General features: G+C 38.6%; 3 protein-coding genes across 3 annotated transcripts; 2 read left to right on the plus strand and 1 right to left on the minus strand.

Moving 5' to 3' along the window:
- The first annotated feature begins 4,444 nt into the window (after nucleotides 1-4,444).
- Nucleotides 4,445-7,087, plus strand: LOC125218378 (UDP-galactose transporter 1). Its single transcript, XM_048120032.2, has 5 exons — nucleotides 4,445-4,736; nucleotides 5,653-5,902; nucleotides 6,013-6,220; nucleotides 6,427-6,658; nucleotides 6,745-7,087. Exons 1-5 carry the CDS (start codon nucleotides 4,626-4,628, stop codon nucleotides 6,973-6,975), a joined length of 1,032 nt encoding a protein of 343 aa, XP_047975989.2. The 5' UTR covers nucleotides 4,445-4,625; the 3' UTR covers nucleotides 6,976-7,087.
- Nucleotides 7,088-7,379: 292 nt separating this feature from the next.
- Nucleotides 7,380-8,702, minus strand: LOC125223978 (uncharacterized). The gene is made up of 3 exons (XM_048127303.2): nucleotides 8,376-8,702; nucleotides 7,735-7,859; nucleotides 7,380-7,653 (listed from the first exon to the last, which is right to left on the minus strand). Exons 1-3 carry the CDS (start codon nucleotides 8,664-8,666, stop codon nucleotides 7,503-7,505), a joined length of 567 nt encoding a protein of 188 aa, XP_047983260.1. The 5' UTR covers nucleotides 8,667-8,702; the 3' UTR covers nucleotides 7,380-7,502.
- A 7,437-nt stretch (nucleotides 8,703-16,139) lies between these two features.
- Nucleotides 16,140-19,112, plus strand: LYM1 (lysm domain GPI-anchored protein 1 precursor). The gene is made up of 5 exons (XM_048120185.2): nucleotides 16,140-16,901; nucleotides 17,812-17,929; nucleotides 18,000-18,161; nucleotides 18,235-18,266; nucleotides 18,547-19,112. Exons 1-5 carry the CDS (start codon nucleotides 16,259-16,261, stop codon nucleotides 18,828-18,830), a joined length of 1,239 nt encoding a protein of 412 aa, XP_047976142.2. The 5' UTR covers nucleotides 16,140-16,258; the 3' UTR covers nucleotides 18,831-19,112.
- Nucleotides 19,113-19,325: the final 213 nt, after the last annotated feature.

A 19,325-nucleotide genomic window follows, 5' to 3' on the forward strand; every position in this document is an offset into this window, starting at 1 on the left:
TGGAGGCTACGACCTTCGGGCGCCCGCAATAAGAGAGATTTCGGAAAAAAAAGGGTTTAATTTCGCAAGCCTTTCGAAATTTAGGATTAAATTCGCTAACCTTTTGATATATGGGATCGTGGCATGCAAATTTTTCGGAAGAATGGATTTTCGATTTTTTATCCATTTTTTCTTCTTATTTCTTATTTTTCCTTTTATAATATTTATAAATAGACTAAATTACCCCTAATAATTATACTCCAATTTTCTTTTGAATTCTTGTGTATAACTCAGCATTTTGCATCAGATTGCATAACTCAGCAACTCCAATTATATTTTAACAAAATAGGAACTGATAGGCAAATCACAAATCCAATTAGAGATTCAGTATAACCCCATCACATTCCACATTCCACATTCAACCAACAGTGGAGAAGAGGCGGAGAAATTTATGGGACTGTTGAAGGAGGAAGTGGCGGCGCGAAGCACGCACAACAGCAGCTAGGCGGGGACAATGCAAGTTCGGCAAGAGCCTTGAGCGCGACCAACGGCGGCCTTGGGCGAGCTCAACTCAACCTCGATTTGGTCGGCGCCACAGTACAGCCAGTCGGTGGATTCGCGAGTCTGAAATGTTGGACGATGGTTGCATCGCAGTTAGGGATTTGAGGGACAGAGGCGGAAAGTGAAGGCTGGTGAATACAGAGAGGACGACGGCGGCCGCAGCAGCGGTGAACCATCGGTATTTCAGGCGGACTGACGACGGCGAAGATGAGTATAATGTATAATCTAGGAGGAGGGTGGAGGGAGAATGGGAGGAAGAGGATGATGGTGGACTAGCGGTGATTAGCGTGATTTTTATGAATCTGGTGGAAATAAAATTATTGGAGCAAAAAATGTGAAAATTGGAGCAAAATATTAGGGGTAATTTAGTCTATTTATAAATATTATAAGAGCAAAAATAAGAAATAAGAAGAAAAAATGGATAAAACATCAAAAATCCTTTCTTCTGAAAAATTCGTATGTCACGATCCCATATATCGAAAGGTTAGCAAATTTAATCCTAAATTTCGAAAGACTTGCGAAATTAAACCATTTTTCCGAAATTTCTCAGTACGAATAAATTGTGAATATCTTCTTTATCACTATTGAAAATTTTAAACGAAATAGGAGTACAATTCATCAAAACAATTCCTAATAGGTATAACTAATTGTAGGAAAGTTTAGTTAAGGGTATCGTGCATATACAATTATGAGTAAAATATAATTGAAATATAAATTTTTAACCAAAAAATATAATAAATTCTTAAATAGATGCGACCAAATAAAGTATCAATATTTATCAAATATAACTAAGGATCAAATTCAATTATACCATTACTTAAAAGTAATTATAGTTTAAAACATCAAACAATTAATTACACAACCCTTCAATATTACAATTATGTTAAGAACTTTAAAATAGACTAATATAACTAATTATAGAAGGTTTTAATTAAGGGTATTGTGCATAAGTGAAAAACAATTGAAATATAAATTCTTTTACAAAAGTAATCAACAATAATATACTTTTTCAAAAACAAAAAATATATTTCCTTGTCAATAACATAACTAACTAAGTAAAGAACCAAATTTTCCTACCATAATTCATCATTGTATATAGGTAAACTTATTATACAAGAAAATCACGCCCCAAGATTCAAATTTCCATATTAACATACAAAACCCTATATATAAAATGCAACCAATACATGCCACAAAACAAAAACAATTAGTTAAAATGAGTACTCTCTTCGACAAAGCAAAAAGAAGCAAGCGCCACGCAGAAAAAAAGGCGGCGTCTTCGACATCTCGACCACCACCACCCCTAGAGCCGGAGCCCACGCCTTACGGATGGGAACCGAACAACGGAGAAAGAGGATTTATAGGCTATTCCAACAATGATACTTGCAACTATAGTAGCAACACTATCCGCCGCCAGCACAGCAAACCCCTCCGAGGTTGGATTACGGAAGCTACTCCTCTTACCAACACGGACGAAGATCAATGCTTTATCATGTAGTTAGGGTTTTTCTTCACTTTTTATTACTACGTGGTTTTTGTGTTTCTTAATTTCCTGAATTTCATTTAGTTTTTGGACTTGAGTATGTTGTCTTTGTTTGTTTTTCGAGATTATTGAAGGATTTTAATTTACTAATTACTACTATTATTTTGTGGTTTTTTAATTTGCGAGTACTATATTTTTTACAATTTTGGGATAATTGTTTCAAATTGTTATGATTTGGGTAATTTAATAGTTTTCACGATTTTTAAAATATAGAAAGAAAGATATAAATAAATAAATTGAATGACGAAAGGAAAAGATCGAGGCTTTATTAGGTATGATATATTCCATGTTTATTATAGAAATTATGGAGTCGTTATGGAATATATAAACCCTCAATGTTTAAAAAATCATTTCCATTTGACAGATTTTAACATCAATACTCACACCCAAAATTCAATTAGACTCACATTTTCGTATTAACGTAATCTGTGGTCCCTATACAAAATCCTCTATATAAACACTTGCAAGAACTTATAATCTAAGATACCAAGCCAAAAAGAACGGGTTTTTTTGCAAAAAGAAAAGCAAGAAAGGCTCAAAATCCGAGGCTCCCTGATAGGATTAATTAGGTCGCGAAGTGATGTTAAACGTTACTCCCTCCGTCCCAGATAATTCGACCCAGTATTCCATTTCGAGCTGTCCCGCATAATTTGTCCCATTTCACTTTTATCATTTTTGGTTTGGATCCTATATTCCACTAACTCATTCCTACTCACATTTTATTATAAAACTAATACTTTAAAAGTAGGACCCACATCCCACTGACTTTTTCAACTCACTTTCCATTAGATTTCTTAAAACCCGTGTCGAGTCAAAGTGTCCCAAATTATCTAGGACGGATGGAGTTAGGCCATTCGCAACGCTGTCTCTTATCCGTCTCTTAACCGTCTCATCTCTTAACTATTCATGGGCCCCACTGTACTTTTCAGCTCATCTCTTAACTAAGAGACAACACCTGCATCCCTCCATCTCTTAACCATCTCTTATCCATCTCTTAACTATTCATTCAATTTCATTTTTTAATTTTTATTTCCAACAAATTCAATTAATAAAAACACACTTAATTAAATAAAATAAAATCACAATTTAAAGGCCTAAAAAATTATAAAATACATAATTATAAAATACATAATTAAAAAATAATATAATTAAATAAAATAAAAATTACTACCTCCGTCCCCCAAAATTTGCTACACTTTGACCCGACACGGGTTTTAAGAAATGTAATGGAAAGTGAGTTGGTGGGATGTGGGTCCTACTTTTAAAGTATTAGTTTTATAATAAAATGTGAGTAGGAATGAGTTAGTGGAATAAGGGGTCCACTACCAAAAATGGTAAAAGTGAAGTGTATCAAATTTTCAGGGACAGACCAAAATGGTAATATGTATCAAATTTTTAGGGACAGAGGTAGTACAATTTAAAGGCCTAAAAAATTTAAAAATGCATGATTAAAAAATACATAATTAAATATTAAAATTTACAAATTTTTTTTTTTCGAATTTTCAATTTTTTTTTAAAAAAATAAATATATGACGTCATAATTCCGACGCCCACTCGCGGGCCGGCGAGTGGGCGTCACGCCATCGCTTAGCGCGCGCCACGTGGTCGCACGCGTCGTCTCGCCAGCTCGAGGCCGGCCTCTTCCGAACGCGTCGGGCGTCGAGACATCTCGTCTCGTTGAGACGAGACGGGAGCCGCAATGCTGTCTCGATGCCGTCTCGTCTCGTCGAGACGAGACCGAGACCGCAACGAGGCAGCGTTGCGGATGCTCTTAAAAGTTAAATCTCACAAATTATATAGCATTTGATTAATGATAAAGGTTGTTTAAAAATTATATGGTGCAGAACCCTTTGTCTAGGCAAAAAAAATTCCTAAAACTAAAAGAAAATTAAATGCATAAGAGCTAAAAGAATTTTTTGAACTAAGGCCAATAAATATAGTTCCCCAAGAGCATTATTTGGGGATGGAGGCTATATTTGATCTAAGATTTTTTTTTGGATTAGAAATTTTTGATCCCATCCTTTTTAATTTATCGAACTATTCGTAGATTAAATATTCACAAATATATCCTAGATGAAAATACTTTTCACTAAAAGTGGCAAAAATCTAGAAATATTTTTCGTTAAAAGTGGCCAAAATATAAATTTTACCTCTCCAATTTTCACACAATTTGCGTGTAATGTGGGCTTAATGTGCAATAAAGACGTGATTAAGTTAGTGAAGAAATGAGAATCCCATTTTCCTCACACCTTTTGCATTCCACCAATTTTAAAACGCAGTAACAATAATTAACACCACAATTACACTCAAAATAAAAGAATTATACACAAAATTACATTTAATTTTCTTGAAATTAAAACACTTGAGTTCATCATGCCACATCAGTCGGGCAGGCTACCCCCAGCCTATCCCGTCGCCAAATTGTGAAAATTCATCTGGGTTTTTCTCTTGGGCCCGTTTGATCTGAATTTTCCATCTCATTTTCTGGAAAAGTTTGAATTTTTATTCGGAATTTTTTATCTGGGTGATTTGTAAAAAAGTTATGGAGGAGGGTAGGTTTTGTCAGTGGAGTGTAATCCGATCGGTGTTGGCTATTCTTCAATGGTGGGGTTTCAATGTCACTGTTATCATCATCAATAAATGGATCTTTCAGGTTTGATTCTTGATGCTTTGTTAGAGAAATTGAAGGGAATTTGGTCTTGAATTTTTTAGTTTTGGTTTGTATGTGGAGTGGGTTTCTGGATTTGCTTCTTTTTGGGGGGTTTTTTGCTGAACTTTAATCGGTGGGTTTTTACTGTTTCTTTAAATTTTGTTGATTCTCAGCTGGAATTATGGTTTCTTGCCTTTCTGTTATGCTTTATAAATTGAGGAATGGAGTAATTTATAATTCTTGTTAGAAGTGTTTGTTGGAATCATTTTAGTACTGTTCTCAATTTTTTGAACATTGTGATTCTGTACATATTCTGAGTATTTTAGAGCTCTGTTATCAGTTGATGTATCATTGAAGCAATTCTTGATACTGTGTGTGTGCGTGTTATTAAATCACATTTCACAGTAATGATGAAGCTTCTTTCCAACTGTGTGTGTGTTTTCTTGAGATCATTTTTTAGTATTTTACTGCTTTTGGGATGTGATCTAGTTGAGCCATTACCTCATTCAAATTGAAGAAGTTGTTTCCTCTTAATTTCAGTCCTAGTGTATATTGCTGCTACTGTTGGATGGCATTAGGTCAATATCTTTCAAGTCCCCGAGCAATTAAGATGGCTAGGGAAACGTTGATCCATTTGATGCGTTTAGTCCTCATTCAAATTAAAGAACTTGTTTCCTCTTTGATAGTATTAGATTGATATCTTTCATGTCCTTGATTGGGAAGGGCGAGGTGACATTTTGGGTTACCTATATCAAACGAATCTCGGTTAGATTAGATTGATTGTTTGTCATCCCATTGTGTTTGTTAATGAATTTACCTCACATTGCTATGTGGAAATATAGATGATGAATGTCTTTGATTGCAGTTGTCTTTCCTTGTCGTTTATCATAACCATTTCTTATGTTGTTATACTTGGCAGAAACTGGACTTTAAGTTTCCATTGACAGTGTCGTGTGTTCACTTTATATCCTCGGCCATTGGCGCGTACCTGGTAATTAAAGTGTTAAAACTTAAGCCGCTCATTTCAGTGGATCCCGAAGATAGATGGAGGCGGATCTTTCCTATGTCATTCATATTTTGTATCAACATAGTGTTGGGGAATGTTAGCCTGAGATACATACCTGTTTCCTTCATGCAAACCATAAAATCTTTCACCCCCGCAACGACAGGTGAGTAGTAGGAGTGCTGTCATTGGCTTCGATGAGTAAATTATTCTTGTGTTTTTGTGTTGACGATACAATGGTAAAATGCTTTCTGTTTTCTCGTGCTCTTGGAACAGTGTTATTACAGTGGCTTATCTGGAAGAAGTACTTCGACTGGCAGATTTGGGCTTCGTTGATTCCAATTGTTGGAGGGATTCTTCTCACGTCCATCACGGAGCTCAGTTTCAACATGTTTGGGTTTTGTGCTGCTTTGTTTGGCTGTCTTGCTACTTCCACGAAAACCATTCTTGCAGAGTCTCTGTTACATGGCTACAAATTTGATAGGTAATATACGTCGTTCCAGCGTTCTTCCCATCTCATCATTGTCGTTTTTCGTTCTCAATTCTATATGATCAAATTGAGCTAAGTGTTTGTGCTTAATTTGGCCAAATGATGCCGGATTACTTGTATTGATTGTTCGTTATCAAAGTTTTTCGTTTTTTCCTATGTTCGACTTTCGAGTCATCTGTTCTTTTTTGTTCCGTTTGCAGTATAAACACAGTGTATTATATGGCACCATTTGCAACGATGATCTTGGCCGTGCCTGCCTTGTTGCTCGAAGGGTCAGGTGTCGTGGTGTGGCTCTATGCATGCCCTTCTCTTTCCTCGTCTCTCGTCATCATATTTGGGTCCGGAGTGTTGGCCTTTTGCCTCAACTTCTCCATCTTCTACGTCATCCACTCCACCACTGCCGTGACCTTCAATGTTGCCGGAAACCTCAAGGTGAGTGTTTCGTGCCTTCTCTCGCCACATTTATCGTACATATATCGAGTATTTTGACGAATCCAGTTCCTCTCTTTCGTACATAGGTTGCTGTTGCCGTGACATGTTCGTGGCTGATCTTCCGCAACCCGATCTCTATGATGAACGCAGTTGGATGCTCCATAACCCTCGTCGGATGCACATTCTACGGGTACGTGAGACACATGCTCTCGTCCCAATCGCCCGGAACCCCCCGTACGCCTCGGACGCCCCGGACCCCACGAAGCAAGATGGAGTTGCTCCCATTAGTAAGTGACAAATTAGATGACAAAGTTTGAACCTTGTTTGTAGCAGAAAACAGTATTACTTGTAGAAAATGGAAGATTTCTTCTTCCTTTGTTTTTGGATAGACTATAATCAAATGGAGAATGGATTAAGATTATTACATAATCTTGTGCAAGAAATTTCTACATGCTTTCAACTCCCTTCCTACCAAATTTTAATGTGTCAATTTTCTTTTTTGTAAAAATCTATCAGTTTATTTTCTTACTTTATTATATACTACTCTCTTCTACTTTATTCTTTATTTTATTTTCTATTTAATTATCCACACTATTTTCTATTCACTTATTTATTTTAAATAGAGAATTGGAGTAAGATGCAAGAAATTTCAAAATGCTTTACTCCCTTCATTCCAAATTAAGATGCTGAAAACAAAATCCATCGAACCAAAATCTATCAATTAATTTAGAAGGAATGGAGTATTATTCGAAAACTAAGCAAAATGATAGACAAACATAGGGATCAGCTGTCATAAAAAATTACAGAGTGGTGTTAGTGGAAGAGAGAAGAGAGAGAAGAAATCCTAAGCTAAAAGCCAGAAATTTTTGTGCCATCTTGTGGTGATGAGGTATCCACCAACTGCTTTGCTCTGCTTTCTTACACCTATTGCCAAACACTCCAAATTATTGATGCATTCTTCCACAAACACCTCTGAGCTGCTCTTCAAACACAAGCTGCCAATTTTGAATTAATTCAAAGTTAAAAACATAATCTTGAATATTAAATTAGTACTTATTAATTTATATTAATCTCACCAGTTGAGGAATGGAGAAGGCTGCTTCTTCTGGCCTAGGACTAGAACAGAAACTTCAAGCTTCTTAACCTGGCTTATTACAGTATCCATTTTTGGTCCTTGGATTACCAATGCTTCCACTTCAACCTATGTTCAGTCAAATTCCCACCCAAAAATAGTGTTAAATTATGAAGAATAAGAGGCAGTTTCAAGATTAGTTCGACAAATCACAAAATTTCAAATATTCACAAGTATCCCATATGAATAAATTTGGGAAAAAATGAAACTGAACAGACGGATGAAATCAATGGTCTAGTTTGAAAGCAAGGTAAGAAAGCTGCAAAATTGAGTCAAGAATCATCAAGCACTTTCACTAGTCCAAGAAAAAACTTAGGACAAATTGCCAAAAAAATTTCTGAGTCAAACAAATCATAAAATTCATAATTTTCTCATTTCGAAAAAAAAGTAGTTGTTTCCAATCAAATGACAGTACTAGTTCCTTAATAGACCACCTCAATTAACTTTTAAATTCACTAACCAACCATAATTCAATCAAAATATAACTTTTCCGACAATTTAGGAAAAAAATCCAAGTTTTGAAAGCTAAGAGCCTGTTTGGAAGCAGCAGCAAAAAAAAGCGGAAATTACGGCATGAAAACTGACCTCGGGCTTACACGCCTTACACAGAGAGCCGAGTGAGGTGGCGAGGTAGTGAGAGGAGTAGGCGTCGGAAACGACGTGGAGAAGAGTGAAGATGTCGCCCTTGTCGGCGACGTGGTTGAGGGCCCACATCATCGCGTGTTTGGTGTGCGAGGACTGATCCACCACCACCATCACCCTCTTCTTCATCGCAAACATCCCATTCTCTCCGCCGCCGCCCCACCGCTTCGATGCTGACTCCCACATTTGGTAGCCGCTGCCTACCTGCCGCACAAATGAATCGGAACTCCCCATTTTTTGTGTTTTCCTGATTTTTTTGGTTTCTCTCTCACTCTCTCAAAATTGCACTGCACTCTGCATGTATTTCATTACATATAGGGGCTTGCTTGTCTGTGGGGCCCGCTTCTGGATATCAAATAAATTTAAATTTTTTTTTTTTATTATTATTATTTCATTTTTGGTTTGAATAAAGTTTCACGTGTGTTGTCCTCTAGAGTGTTGGAGAATATCAACCCATAAACAAAGGGTGCCCATTATACGTGAAAAAGATTAAGAGCGTCCACAACGGTGGTGTGGACTAGACCGTGTGCCCTAGTCACACTTTGTTTATGGGTGGCTAGGGCGAGGGCTAGTCCACCATCACGTATAGCTAACAGGGAAGACGGGAAAAAAAGCGCCCTAGGACGAGCACGCTAGCCAATTTTATTTTAAAAAAATTTCATACCCATTTCATTTTTTTTCTATGTTTTTTTCTTCAATTCATTTCATTATTGTTTTTTTTCTCGGGATAGCTAGAGCATTGACTCTATTGCTAGATTGTTGCTTGGTTAGGGCATTGGCTAGACCGTTGCTAAACTATGATAATGTGTTAAGAGGAGTTTTAGACTGAACTATTGCTAGCTAGTCCACACCGCTGTGAATACTCTAAATTTTTATTCATTCATAATTGTGATATTATCTCAAGTCCATAAAACAGAATTCGTTAAATTATGATCCATCATATATAATTGTGAATTTGTGATATTATCTAAGTTCATAAAACAGAATTCGTTTTAATTTAAATAATTTTGCGTTGATTAATTTAAAATTTATTGGAGAGTCACGGGAATCACTGAAATGAAAATGGTAAGCAAATAAATGATGGATAGTCAGCTTTGCTGCTGAAATTTGAGCATCTTTTTTTCTGCCCATCAATCACTATCACAAATCTTTTCACAATTTCATTTCCTTCTTTCATCAATACAACCTACCAAAACTATTCACCATGCTCACGAGCTTCTTCCTTTTCTAATTAAATTATGAATTTTCTTTATTGCCAAATCAAAAATTGGATAAAGAAACATTTATATGGAGATTTGTACGTTTGGAATTCCACGGCCATCCATATGCTGGCAGACTTAAATTCAATTCCAAAACAGTTAAATTTTCATTTATCAGATATACTATATCACATCATCTAATCCCAATTCAGTCACGGATTATGAGGTATAAGCAACGTCATTTTAGTCCCATTTTAACCATTTTAGCTCAACATAATTAATATCTATAAAAATAAGACTAATTTAATCATTTTGAAATATACATCTTTTAAAATTAAATTAATCTAAATATAGAAAGTGTTTAAAAATTAATTATTCTATACATTATACTTTATAAGATGGATTCCACAATTAACTAATACTCCTTCTGTTATTCTTTTTCTTTTCCTTTTCCTTTTTGTTTTTTTTTCTCATTTCTATTTTATTTTATTAATTACTACCTCCATCCCTGAAAATTTGACACAATTTATCATTTCGGTCCGTCCCTGAAAATTTTGACACAGTTTACCATTTCAGTCCGTCCCTGAAAGTTTGACACACTTCACTTTTTACCATTTTTGGTAGTGGACCTCATATTCCACTAACTCATTCCTACTCACATTTTAATACTCCATAAAACTAATACTTTAAAAATAGGACTCACATCCCACCAATTTTTTTGACGCACTTTCTATTATATTTCTTAAAATCCGTGCCGGGTCAAAGTGTGTCTATATTTGAGGAATGGAAGTAGTACATATTAAAAAATTTGTACGGAGTATAATTTATAAGTTTTTTTTAGGACGGGGAGTTCTAGCGTAATTTAATTAATTCAAGTCGATTGCATTAGTACTAAATAAATGTAGTATTAGTCGAGAAAACTCTGAATCATGTGAAGTGTCCTGTTTTTCAGGTGTTTTAATGATTTTGTTTTCTTAGGCACCATTTAATCTCTATGACCTATCCTACACCTGCAAAATTAATATTTAATGTCTCTTTAGGCCTGTGCACAGCTTAAATACCGATTCTCAAACAAAACCCATCCATTGGATTATGTAGCTTAGAGCATCTCCAATACAGGCTAGCCAACCGGCTAGTCGATCCGCGTCGCTAGCCGTTCGGTTAGCCGAATCATTGGAGGCGGCAGCGGGCGACCAGCGAAAATTCAGCGTGGGCTAGCCGAACGCGCGTCGCTAGCCGAAGCGCTGGCCGCCATTGTGGCGGCCCGATCGGCCAGCGACGATTTGTTTTTTTAAAAAAAAAAAAAATCTATATAAACGCGATTTTAGTTTCATTTTCGTTTGCACCACTTGTTTTAACGAGTTTCCTCTCTCTCTAACTTTCTGTACAAGAGCATTATCGAGCGATGGATCACAACAACGAGTCCAGTCCAGCGACGAGTGGATCTCAGACTTCCACGGTACCCGTGGGATCTGGATGGGGCCAGATGGGCGGGCAGATGGGCCCAGGGTTTAACGTCCATTGGAATCAGCTGATGGGGATGATGGCCGGAGCGTCAGGGGGTTGGAACATGCCGTGGGGTATGCCGGGCGGCGGGCAGGGGCGGGGAGGTATGCCCCCGATGCAGCAGCAGATGATGCAGCAGATGATGGGTATGCATCCCGGGATGCAGGGGTCACCGGGGGGGACACGGTCTATCGTCCCTCTCTGGATTTTTTGACGGCTTCGTCTCACACGTCGACCCCAGTGGAGACGCAGTTCACTGGCGATGACCTTTTGTCATTGCATGACATGGGGATCGATCTCGGCGATCCGGACACTCCCGTTCCAGCGGGGCGGGCCGCGGCGAAGAAAACGAGGGGGAAGGGCAAGGCGGTCGGCGAGTCATCGCAGCCCGTTGGTGACGACACCCCGGCCGAAGGAAGTGGACGGAGGATGAGTACGCCGGGGTGGCCAGGGGGTGGTTGGAGGTGTGCGACGATCCGCTGGTTGCGAACAACCAGCGGGTCGTCAACATGTGGGCGAAGATTAGAGCTGCCTACATGAGGCACTGCCCGCACGGGAAGGACTTCAGTGGGGAGGAAGTCCGGAAGGGGTGGGAGCGCATCAGGGCCGCGGTCGGCCGTTTTTCGGCGTTGTACGCCAACGCCCTCCGTCAGCTCAGTAGTGAGCAGAATGAGGAGGACGCCCGGAGGATAGCCGAGAGTCAGTTCCCCTTGGCGGGGAAGTACAAGGATTTCCACTTCTGGGAATGCTTTGAGTTGCTGAAGGAGTCCGAGAAGTTCCGTGCGGGGTGCGACGCTGGGTGGCCGAAGAAGCAGAGGCTGAACTATACCGGCGACTATAGCGGCAACAGCGGCGGATCCCACGACCTCCCCCCGGATGCTGAGGAGTTTCCATCCCCTCCTTCATTCGCTGGTCGCCCTCGCCCGGTTGGACAGAAGCGGGCGCAACGGGCTGCGAGGGGAGGATCCCCCCTATCGCCCCATGAGGTCCAGTCCGCCGCCCTCCCACCCGCCCCACTCGAGTACACTCTCTATTCGCGTAACAAAACGCGGGAGCAGATGTACAAGGTCTTCCAAGAGTGGAAGAACGCCACTGACCCCACGGAGAAGATGTTTCTCACTCGATGCTCGAGAGCATGCGAGTTGATTTGGATATCGCGAGGGCACTACAGATGGGGGTTCCGACGTGGGGTCAGATACCCCGGGTGGCGGCAGCGGCGGTGGAGACGACGACGATGAGTAGAGAGTGGCAGGGCTCGTGTGTGGAAGCCCTTTTTTTAAAAAAAAAATCATGTATTTTTTTTTAAATCTTTGTACTTTTTTGAATGAAATGAATTAATTTCCCCGTATTTGTGTCGTAAATTTAATCCGTAATTTAATCGTAATTTTAATTCCGTAAATATAGTATATTTTGAATTATTTTTATTGCGGCTGGCCTATAGCTAGCTTATGGCTGACCTAAATCTGATGTGGCAGGTGGATTTTTAGTGCTACTGATGTGGCAGGGAGAGAGAGGCTGGCCTATGGCTGGCCTATTTGCATTGGAGATGCTCTTATAGTGTAATACATATAAAGTTATAAACTGTCAAGAACAAAATTTAAGAGATAGAAATAGAGTGATTTATTTTTATTTTGTAATCATTGTCCATAAATATTATTGGCAGGATATCTCAAAATAATATTCACGTGATATGGGAATATGAACTGAGTTTCTGATTTATTCACGGCTGATTAACTTGGATTAAATTAAGCTAAATTAATTAATCTGTAACTAATTGCTCTTTTTTTATTAGTTAATTTAGATCAATTATATTAATTAATTAGATAGTGACTAGTTGAGTTTTTCACTATAAAATAATTGAAAATACATTTTAAATTGCATAATTTAACACATGGGAATATGAATAGGGCCCAACCGCAGAGCTATGGCCCAACATGTGCCTGTGATGAATGATTCATTGTGGTAACGTTACACTATCTAATTATATCTCTATGAGTAATTCGTATAAACTTTCTTGTCTAAGTTCATTAAATATCCAATTTATTTGATACATTATAGTATATTTTATTCTATATTATTAACCTTAATATTTTTCAATTTTGCCTTCAATCAAGCATAGAAGAATATTTTCCAATAAACATCACTTAGGCCCTAAATATGGGCCTTTGACAGCCCATATCTGTCACAAGCATTTCTGAACCCATTAAATAACACAAAGAGAGATGCAAATCTACGTAGGCCCAACAAATAATCATAGGAGTTATTCATTTTTTAATTTCTGAAAGATACGTTTGATATTATGTACACGTATTCTGAATTTTGTAGGCCCAACATTTATAGTCATATTGAACCTGTGTATTAAATTTATAATATCACGAGTAAGAGTATTAAAATGGACTTAATTAAAAAATTTGAATATAGTCATGGCTTGGAGTGAAAATAGAAAATAAAGGAAATGTAAGACAAAATTTATAACATTGAAAGCTGACTATATGATTAAAATCACACAACGGGATTATTACTTAGAAATTTGTATTTAAAAATTTTCTGTAAATTCAAATATAAAATCATGAAATTGTACATAAAAAATGTGGTGCGATACACCTCATATCTTAGTCTTTTACCTACTGTCCAAAGAAATATGTTCCCTACCACTATTACCCCTTTTTACTACTACATGAAAAAAATGGAAATTCGTACTTATGTAATCAAAAGTATATGATGTGTGCATCTTATTTTCACTTTCACATCTCAGATCACGCCCCAAGGCATGAGGTCCTTTTTGGACTTTCCGCCCAAATAATAAATAGGAGTATATTTTTTTTGAAATTTTCATCCAAGTATTATGAAATAAGTATGATATTTTCCTCATGTTTGGATCCTTGAAAATTGAAATGGTATTTTATAATCATGCAAATTGCTAGTAAAGTCATGACTTTCGACGTAGTTTGGATTTTTCTGTAAACTTTAAATGTTGCATAAAAAGTTATGAACTTTATCAAATTGTGTAAATTTCTCATCCGACCCGACCCGATAGATTTCTGACACAATTACTTATCTTACGTGGCGTGCTGGTAATGTGACTTGGCAAATGATAAATTTAGGATTCAATTCGAATTGAGGAATTGATGCTACTTTTGTTCTGAATTTGATATGTGGAATTCGATTTGTATATTTACATTTGTTATACTTGTATGTCTGTAATAGTCCAAAGTCAGATATTGCAAAGATAGAAGAGAAATAATGAGAGTAAGTGGAGACTTATCAAGTTACGCCTTCAGCGCGCCACGTAAGATAAGTAATTGCGGAAATCTATCGATCGGGTTGTGTCGTATGAGAAATTTACACAGTGTTATAAAGTTCATAACTTTTTATGCAACAATTAAAGTTTATGGAAAAAACCAAACTACATTGACAGTTTTAAGACTTTACAAGCAATTTACCATTTATAATTAATCTTATTAAGTGCAATATACACGTTACAAATGTGACAGTGCAAACTCGAGGAAGTTTTAAATTTGTACTCTATTTAAAATCAGAAATACAAACACACCCGAACATATCTTTGCTCGACCCACCCCCCACTCATTATAGTTTTAAAATTTTAAATTTCTAAATCCTAATCTACCCAACACATCAACCTCCAATTTGTTCGGCCAGAATCGCCAGATGGAAGGAAGGTTACAATAGAGGCGATGGGGTGGGGGAAGGCGACGAAGACAACGGTCGATGAGGCAACATGGAAGAGAGAAGGAGAAGATAAAAGGAGGTGTGCAACATGGAAGAGAGAAGGAGAAGACAACCGTGGATGAGGCAACATGTAAGACCTTGCAAATGCGTACCTCTCACTATACCTCTAGTCGCAACTCTCATTTGCTATATCACCATTTTCCTTAATTTCTATATTAACCAACAACTCCTACAAATTTATAACCCATGACTCTCCTCATATTTTTCTCCTTAATTTTAATTTATTAATTTCTTTTTTTATCACCAATTAAGTTATAATAAAATCTACTAATATTAGGTCATCCACAAATAGGGTGGAGGATGCGACGCCCTAAGTCCCGCCATACTCCGCCACATCAGCATTCTATCATCCGCCCCTTCCACCTGCAATAGAATGGACTGCTGCCCTAAGTATTTTATTTAATATTTAAATATTTAAACAATACAAAAATTGGAAAAAACAACTTCATTTCATTGAAAGTTCAAATTACAATATATCAATTAATTAGCAAGAATACATTTTTTTTTAATGTTTGCAAATTCATTAATCCTATTTTTTATATTTGCAAATGTTCAAATAGCAAGAATAAAAATATAAAAACACCAAAGGCATATCCTATTGTCAGTATTTATTTTTTATTTTTTATATTTTATGCTTGCAAATATGAAAATCTCTCATTATTGAATTTAGAGAGAAATTGAGATGGGGAAGTGAGTGGAGTGAAATATGTGAAATGAAGTAAAAAAAATGGTGATATATACATAAGAAAATACAAAAAAAAAGGGTAAAAAATGTGTGCATCGTTCGGCTTATCCTCCGTATCCCCCACAATGGGGTGGAGGATAGGCCGGAGGATGAATCCTCCGTGTCATAGTCCGCGGACGATCTATCCTCCGCGGAGGATAATGTGTGCTTAGTCCGAACCTCTACAGTGGCGGACTAAGGGGCGGAGGATGCATCGTCCATCGCATCCTCCGCCCTATTGTGAATGCTCTTATAAATAACACAATTACTCAATTAAAAATCATAAAAAGTAGAAAAGGAAATGAATTTGTATTTATTGAATTTGAAAATCAACCCAAAATTTCAAAGAATTACAAAATCTAATTGCTGTGCGGAGCCCTCCCTAAAAAACGTGACTTGTTAAAACAATTGAAAACGTCAAAAAATGAACAACAAGTGTACCCCACAGGATGTGGAGAAAGAGAGGGCAAAATTGTAAAATTGGCAGATGTGCATAGGATCTTCACTTTTGTACACGATGATCGAGAAGCTGACCACTGTCTGAATTCCCACTCTCTCTCACACGCCCCTGAAACCTCTCCCACACTGTTTCAAAATTTCAGCTTTCTCCCCTCTTTTGATCCCCAATTTCCGCCCTCCCCACCAAAATGCAGCTCCTCGCCGCCCTCCTCCTCCTCCTCACCTCCGCCGCCGCCAAATCCACCATCGAGCCCTGCTCCAACTCCGCCGCGTGCCCCGCCCTTGTCGGCTACACCCTCTACACCGACCTCAAAGTCTCGGAGCTGGCCTCCCTCTTCTCCGCCGACCCCATCTCCCTCCTCCTCGCCAACTCCATCGACATCTCCCTCCCCGACGTCGAGAACCACATCCTCCCCTCCCAGCTCTTCCTCAAAATCCCCGTCTCCTGCGCCTGCGTCGACGGCATCCGCAAGTCCTCCTCCGTCACCTACAACACCCGCCCCGCCGACACCCTCGCCTCCATCTCCGCCGCCGTCTACGCCGGCATCGTCTCCCCCGACCAGATTCGCGACGCCAACCCCACCGCCGACCTCTCCGACCCCTCCGTCATCGCCGTCGGCACCCCCCTCTCCGTCCCCCTCCCCTGCACCTGCTTCAACAACTCCGACAACAACCTCCCCGCCGTCTACATGTCCTATGTCGTCAAAGACGTCGACACGCTCTCAGGCATCGCCGCCAGATACGTCACTACTGTTAGTGACTTGATGAATGTCAATGCGCTTTCCTCCGCCGAGATTAAGGATGGCGACATTCTCGCCATTCCTCTCTCTGGTTAGTTAATTTGGTCAATTTGTGGTCTTTTCGAGCTCAATTTTGAATTTGACGAAAATGGGTGCTCTTACTAAAATGGGGTTAAAGTTGTGAAATTTCTTTTAGCAGATAACCCTGATTGGTAATGTTGTGTTGATGGCCATCTATGGAGTTTGATTAAGCTAATTGATGCTTATTTGAATGCGTAAATTGTGTTGATGGGCATTGTTTAGTTCTCGGTTCACACGGCTGTCATATCGGATACGATTTGGCCCAAAAGATTCCATCTTTATGGTTTTTTCGAGCTCATTTTTGAATTTGCGTGTTTTCTAGCAAGTTGTGAAATTTCTTTAGTAGTTAACCCTGATTGCTAATGATGTGTTGAGGACTATCTATGGGGTTTGAATGCCTAGTTTAGTGATTTGTGGGAGAGTCCAGACTTAATGAGGTAATAAATGAAGGAGGATCTTTGTTGGAGGCTTTGTTTTGAAAGAATGTAACATTCCTTGACTTTTCTAGACAGTCTTGTTTGCTATGTTTTGTTGGTTGTTCTCTGTATATGGATACTTGACTTGGGATCAACTTATTCCGTTTATGGTTTAGTTGCTTGTCGTTGTAGTTTTTGTGTGTTTGTTACGAACCTTAGTACTGTGTCGAAGAACAGCTTTCGTGTACTTTATGGGTGATATTATGCAACTTCTGCTTTACACCTGATCTAAATATATAATCTCTCGTTTATTGTCTCCCTCTCATGTAATCTGAGGTGATTGACGGTAGTAACAAAAAGTGATCACTTAAGGCTGTTTTTGTGTTGTTTTGGTTACTTGTTGTGCTTTGCTCCGCTACTCCTTGTGCAGCTGATATACTCTGTCTATCTTGTTTGGTTTCTACATCGCCTACTTTAACTTCGTTATGCGCGTTTTTTTTATAGCCTGTGCTTCAAACTTCCCAAGATACTCCTCCGACTACGGCTTGGTTGTGCCAAACGGGAGTTATGCTATAACTGCTGGCCACTGTGTGCTGTGCAGCTGTGGGCCAGGCAGTCGCAAGTGAGTGAGCTTTTCTAGCACTAAGAATCAGAGCGATGTATAGCTAATTTCTAACGGCTGATTTCTGCAGCTTATACTGCCAACCGGCTCCGCTGGCAGTGTCTTGTTCAAGCATGCAGTGTAGATACAGCAATCTGATGATCGGAAACATTACCGCACAGCCATCAAGTGGCGGATGCAATCTCACTTCTTGCAGCTACAATGGTTTCGTCAACGGAACCATTGGTTCAACGTATGTTTTTCTGCACTTGATCGTTCCTAGTAACGTGACGACTCTGAATCATCTTATTCTTTTTCATGTGCAGGCTGTCAACGTATCTCCAACCTCGATGCCCAGGTACCGTCGTTGATCCTAATCCGACTTATATGTTCATATAAATTTTGGTCTTTCACGCAACTTTAACTTAAAAATATTAATCGCGAAAATCACGAGTTTTGAATTTGTTCACAATTATCCCAGACAGAAAAATTCTGGTTGCCTATGTGCAATATATTGTTGATGTTATTCAATCAAGGAACGTTGTTTCTTCTTGAATAGATGACATCGTTTTGGCGGTGACGTCCCGATTAATTTTTGTTCAATTGCCATGTCGGATAATCGTTGCTTCTTTGCTCAGGGCCTCAACAATTTCCGACACTCATCGCTCCACCTACATCGCTCCCGGATTCATACTTTGCACCAGCGCCATCACCATCAGAAGCCGGTGGCATTCCATCAACGAACCCCAGGTCCGTAGTACCCTCGACTGGCGTAGCTTTTGGACTCCCGCCAGCAGGTGGACCAGCCGGAAGTGCCTCTGGGGCCTCGGACGCTCGCTCACTGATGGATCGAGTAACGGCCTTTCCCGTTGCCCTCGTGTTAGGTCTCGCTGTCAAGTTCGTACTCTCATCGCCCTTATAAACTCCGATCTCCTCATTCAACTCGTGGGATGGGACCTTATTTTGGTTGGTTTAGGTCTCATGGAATTCAGACAATTGTTGTTGAGAAAATCAGCTTTGGCTGTGCCATTCCTTATTTTCTTTAAAATTCTGCTGTTGACACTTTGTAGAAGAATTGATGTGTAGCTATTGTCCTATTTTCATTTTTTTTTTGTATCATGTTTCATTTAATCCAACAACATAATTTTTGTGGATCGAGTTCCTAATTGATAATGTTTATTTGAGTAGATTCCTAATTAATGAAGTTAGGAGTTCTAATTTGTCCTATTTATAAAGTTAATTGTCTAATAATGCAGGAGTAATATAGAAAACTGAAGAAATTGGATTATTCTATTAAAGTTTTGTATAGACTATAGAGGATGCAAAAATATAGAAGAAATTTGGATTATTATACTTATCCATTTCAAGTTACTCGAGTCGTATTACATTAAAGTTTAGTATAGAGAATGTAAAGATA

Source organism: Salvia hispanica, chromosome 1, assembly GCF_029641045.1.
Source record: "Salvia hispanica isolate PSC_SH4W2 chromosome 1, Shi_PSC_v1, whole genome shotgun sequence".
NCBI classification, from domain to species: domain Eukaryota; kingdom Viridiplantae; phylum Streptophyta; class Magnoliopsida; order Lamiales; family Lamiaceae; genus Salvia; species Salvia hispanica.

What these genes read in the sequence shown, in the direction of transcription:
- LYM1 (XM_048120185.2), top strand. Translation starts at nt 16,259, where the DNA reads ATGCAGCTCCTCGCCGCCCTCCTCCTCCTCCTCACCTCCGCCGCCGCC. An exon ending in TCTCGCCATTCCTCTCTCTG is followed by an intron (nt 16,902 to 17,811) that starts GTTAGTTAATTT and finishes TTTTTTTTATAG; the next exon opens with CCTGTGCTTCAAACTTCCCA. An exon ending in AACGGAACCATTGGTTCAAC is followed by an intron (nt 18,162 to 18,234) that starts GTATGTTTTTCT and finishes TTTCATGTGCAG; the next exon opens with GCTGTCAACGTATCTCCAAC.
- LOC125218378 (XM_048120032.2), top strand. Translation starts at nt 4,626, where the DNA reads ATGGAGGAGGGTAGGTTTTGTCAGTGGAGTGTAATCCGATCGGTGTTG. An exon ending in TTTCACCCCCGCAACGACAG is followed by an intron (nt 5,903 to 6,012) that starts GTGAGTAGTAGG and finishes CTCTTGGAACAG; the next exon opens with TGTTATTACAGTGGCTTATC. An exon ending in CATGGCTACAAATTTGATAG is followed by an intron (nt 6,221 to 6,426) that starts GTAATATACGTC and finishes TTCCGTTTGCAG; the next exon opens with TATAAACACAGTGTATTATA.
- LOC125223978 (XM_048127303.2), bottom strand. Translation starts at nt 8,666, where the DNA reads ATGGGGAGTTCCGATTCATTTGTGCGGCAGGTAGGCAGCGGCTACCAA. An exon ending in GTAAGGCGTGTAAGCCCGAG is followed by an intron (nt 7,860 to 8,375) that starts GTCAGTTTTCAT and finishes GACTGAACATAG; the next exon opens with GTTGAAGTGGAAGCATTGGT. An exon ending in CCTTCTCCATTCCTCAACTG is followed by an intron (nt 7,654 to 7,734) that starts GTGAGATTAATA and finishes CAAAATTGGCAG; the next exon opens with CTTGTGTTTGAAGAGCAGCT.